The sequence below is a fragment of the Penaeus monodon genome, chromosome 24 (genome assembly GCF_015228065.2).
Source record: "Penaeus monodon isolate SGIC_2016 chromosome 24, NSTDA_Pmon_1, whole genome shotgun sequence".
In the NCBI taxonomy this organism is placed as follows: domain Eukaryota; kingdom Metazoa; phylum Arthropoda; class Malacostraca; order Decapoda; family Penaeidae; genus Penaeus; species Penaeus monodon.
Window position 1 is genome coordinate 4,815,635 of NC_051409.1, and position 1,325 is coordinate 4,816,959.

Below are 1,325 nucleotides of genomic sequence, written 5' to 3' on the forward strand. Positions count from 1 at the left end.
CATTATATGCCTGTTCAAGCAAATGAGATGAAGACACTAATGCATTATGAAACGAAATAAAACGAAATTCAAAACGTCGTATTTTGTTTCGTTTCTATTAGGACAGTGTTTTCACTCTGATAGAATATACATTACATACATACTGGCATATATAAGATACACATATTGCACGCAGCTGCTAAAATACATCCATTACTCACACACACACCATGCATACCTTCCTCACATCTGGTAAAATACATCCATTACTCACATGCCATACACACCTTCCACACATCTACTAAAAAGAACTATGCTAGGTTCCTACCAGTGTAAACAGCGCGGAGGTCAGTTTCTCGGCGGGGATCTTCATCAGACATTCAACAAGTTCGGCAGAGTTCATATCCGCCGGGTTTTCAGTCAATCCAGGACATTCTAAGAAGCGACCGATCTGATATGCTAAGTACCTGTGATCCTCCCTAACTGACCAGGGGCACAGACCTGAGCCTGATTGCATGATCGCTCGTTTAAACAAACCTAGGGAAGGGTCGTTAAATAAAAGGGTGAGGTGGAGTAAAATACAACAATGGCATAGATAAAATGCTGAAAAATGTGTTCGGAAGATTAGAATACAACGGTGTGATATTTCCAGTGATGCCTGGCATGCAAGAGCTTCAAACAGTCCTGATAAATATAGCTAAGCAAGGACTTTGGTTTATCTCGCGTTTCCAAAAATAAAGTGAAATAAACTGAAGCAATTGTAAGGGGGAAACACTATGATCCATCAAAGCAAAACACTGTCTTTATCATTACTCTCTAATTCACATTTAAGTACCTCTCTATGGGGTTTAAACACAAACTTTAACGCTACCTTTTGACTTCGGGGACACAATGTGGTGGTGCACAGACGCGGCGCCAGCATTTTGCCCAAAGATGGTGACCTTATCTCTGTCGCCGCCGAGGTCATGGATGTTGTCCCGCACCCATTGGAGTGCCATCGTCTGGTCCTTCAACCCTAGGTTGCCAGGAAGCTCAGAGTCCGCTGTCGAGAGGAATCCTGGAAAACAGAAGGCAAAGTGTTCTGAATTACTGTAGTACGCAGTCGAGGTGTGTATATAGGATACTTTCCTCATCCTGAGATTCCTTCTACAAGAAATCCAACAACGAAAGAATCATACAAGCCCAACGTAAAAGTGTCCTGAATGGTAAGAAAGTGTGCATTTTCTACCTTCACCCTGTCTTAATTGTCGGGGAACATTAATGCGACTTGTGAAAAACACTAAGTTCAAGCTAATTGGGAGAACTTAACCCTCAGCCGGATTAATAGAGTAATTATATCTAGGACT

General features: G+C 42.0%; 1 protein-coding gene across 1 annotated transcript in view; it reads right to left on the reverse strand.

The window, feature by feature from the left end:
* LOC119588813 (esterase FE4-like) overlaps positions 1-1,325 on the reverse strand; it is a 7,840-nt gene that overhangs the window by 4,104 nt on the left and 2,411 nt on the right. Inside the window, exons 4-5 of the mRNA XM_037937459.1 lie at positions 851-1,036; positions 308-516 (exon numbers count right to left, since the gene is read on the reverse strand). Of these exons, the coding sequence (XP_037793387.1) occupies positions 308-516; positions 851-1,036 (395 nt within the window). The remainder of the gene's footprint in view (positions 1-307; positions 517-850; positions 1,037-1,325) is intronic.